The 1972-nt window shown below is 45.8% G+C and overlaps 2 protein-coding genes and 1 non-coding gene across 13 annotated transcripts in view; 2 read left to right on the top strand and 1 right to left on the bottom strand.

Annotated features, from left to right (window-relative positions):
* Window positions 1-1966, top strand: part of LOC113203403 (uncharacterized) — a 16526-nt gene extending 14560 nt beyond the window's left edge. For 2 of the 9 annotated variants that reach the window (XM_052263758.1, XM_052263763.1), the window contains exon 10: window positions 1687-1966. In XM_052263758.1, coding sequence (XP_052119718.1) covers window positions 1687-1751 — 65 coding nt within the window. In that variant the 3' untranslated portion in view covers window positions 1752-1966. Of the gene's footprint in view, window positions 1-859; window positions 1013-1089; window positions 1263-1354; window positions 1397-1465; window positions 1602-1686 lie in introns of all 9 variants that reach the window. The other 7 variants (XM_052263754.1, XM_052263760.1, XM_052263757.1 and 4 more) reach the window with 7 other exon arrangements.
* The window catches only part of LOC113203402 (proteoglycan 4), a 48448-nt gene that overhangs the window by 6654 nt on the left and 39822 nt on the right, over window positions 1-1972 (bottom strand). The gene's annotated exons all lie outside the window — the stretch shown is intronic.
* Window positions 743-814, top strand: Trnaa-ugc (transfer RNA alanine (anticodon UGC)). Its single transcript has one exon. It is a non-coding gene; the product is annotated as a tRNA-Ala (tRNA).

The raw sequence follows: 1972 nt of genomic DNA, 5'->3' as shown, positions 1-1972 counted from the left end.
GGGGCTAAAGGGAACCACGGGGGGAAAGGCGGGGGTGCATGCAAGGACCCCGGATGCACGCCCCACTGGGGTCCACAGGTCCACTACCCCAACCGCCAGGATCTGATGACCCTACCCTCCGGACCCGAGAGGGAAGTCGAGGACCGCCAGGTCGGCGCGGTGCAAGTGCCCTACAACTAGTGACCCGCGGGCCGCGGGGAACGTCCCGTGCCGAGCCGACTGACCGACTCCGGCAGCGGACGGCAAGTTCCGACTTCGTCCGCCAGATGGCAGCATAGACAAGACATCGCTGCGGCGTAAGAGGTTCGACGGTCGGGCGGTAGATGGCAGCGCGGGTGGTGCCGCGTTTGTGTGAGTTTAGGGGGAAGCGCTGCCAACACACTAATCTGAAAAGAGTTCGTTTCTGGACGGTGTTTGGCGTCTGTGACCGTCTATGACAGTATATTACAAATAATACACACGCACTGTCAAATTGATTGCAACAGCGTGAAGTGGCTCTTTCAGCATGGAGCTAATTATTTGGGACTTGGCTTATGTAGAGCAACAGCGTTTGCTTCCTCTCTAAAGGCACCTTGAAACGGCCTTCAGTTTTAAGTGCTTGAATAAAGCCGCTTCTCTTTTTTCAGAAATACTGAAATTTCTTCAGAAAAATTATGGCTCATGAGAGCAATTTTTTGCACTGGATTCTGGATAGTCTACACTGTTGAATGTGGTCGTTTGTATCAAGCATTGCTTCTCATCTGGGGATGTAGCTCAGTGGTAGAGCGTTCGCTTTGCATGTGAAAGGCCCCGGGTTCGATCCCCGGCATCTCCAGAAATTTTTTTGTCTGCTTCCCCATGCACGCATTTATTTTGGCAGGTGCTCATATCGATTGGGCGAGACCTTGTGATGCTGGTTTCGCAACGGTTTCTCAAATGGTCCATGTCGTAGCAGAACTGGGTTCGGCACTGGATGTGTTGGCCAAACGCAGCCACCCGCAGTTCATCCACAATCTCGTCAGCCAACTGACCAGTAAGTAATGTCCGTCAATCATGGAAAATTCTGTCGAGGATAACAAATTCTCACACATCACGGTTTACTTTCCAAAGAAACACCCGCCCCCTGGTTACCCCGCTACGAGGTGATGCTGTACTTGACCATGGGAGAGCGAGCTGCTGCCGCTGTCCTGGCTGGCTTCGCGCGCAAGGTCTTCCCTAAAGACTCCCGCTACGTCGTAACGAGGCTATCACAAATAGCGTCCCTCTCAGAGATGTACAGATCGGTACGTTATCGATCACTGGAGGAGAGGTGATAATGTAATATAGAAAGGTATTTTTGTGTCTGAATAAATCACATGGTCACTGTCTTTTTCAGAAACTAGAGGCTGGAAATTTTGCCAGTGGACCAGTATTTACAGTAAGTAATGCAATGCACTCTCAAGTGATAATTGAATCAAGATAATGAGTTAATTGAGTTTTCATTAAGTTTCAATTGCAGGCAGCCACAACTAGCATATTGGAAATAGTGAAAAACTTATGTAGATTCCTTCCTGGAAACTACAGTCCTGTGTCCCTTTTGCAACAAGTAACAATTCAAACTTTTTTCTTGTCCTACAATGTGGGTACGTATTTGTTATCCTGCTGTTTTAAAACATTTTTCTTAAGAATTTTAGTTTGAAAAATTAGGTTTTTATTTTCCTTTTTTAGGTGGAGATGAATTTTCAACTAGAGTCATGGCTTCTTTGGATGCAGTCCTTACTTACTATCAATAAGAGTAGATACAGAACTTTAATAGCTTTTAAATCTCTTTTATCAATCTTGATTTATTGCCCACACTTTTTAATGAACTGATGAACTTATTTATGGTTAATTTTAAGTTAGTCGAAGTGTTTATTCCATAGATTAATTTATCTGCAGTATTTTACTTCTGTGATAGCTCCTGACAAGTTCAAGATACCTGTAAGCTCAAAGTACCTGAGTAGCATAGAAGAGG

This window comes from Frankliniella occidentalis, unplaced genomic scaffold (genome assembly GCF_000697945.3).
Source record: "Frankliniella occidentalis isolate FOCC.00 unplaced genomic scaffold, Focc_3.1 Scaffold14, whole genome shotgun sequence".
In the NCBI taxonomy this organism is placed as follows: Eukaryota; Metazoa; Arthropoda; class Insecta; order Thysanoptera; family Thripidae; genus Frankliniella; species Frankliniella occidentalis.
The sequence above is the reverse complement of the archived record's forward strand: the minus strand, read 5'-3'. Positions and strand labels throughout refer to the sequence as shown.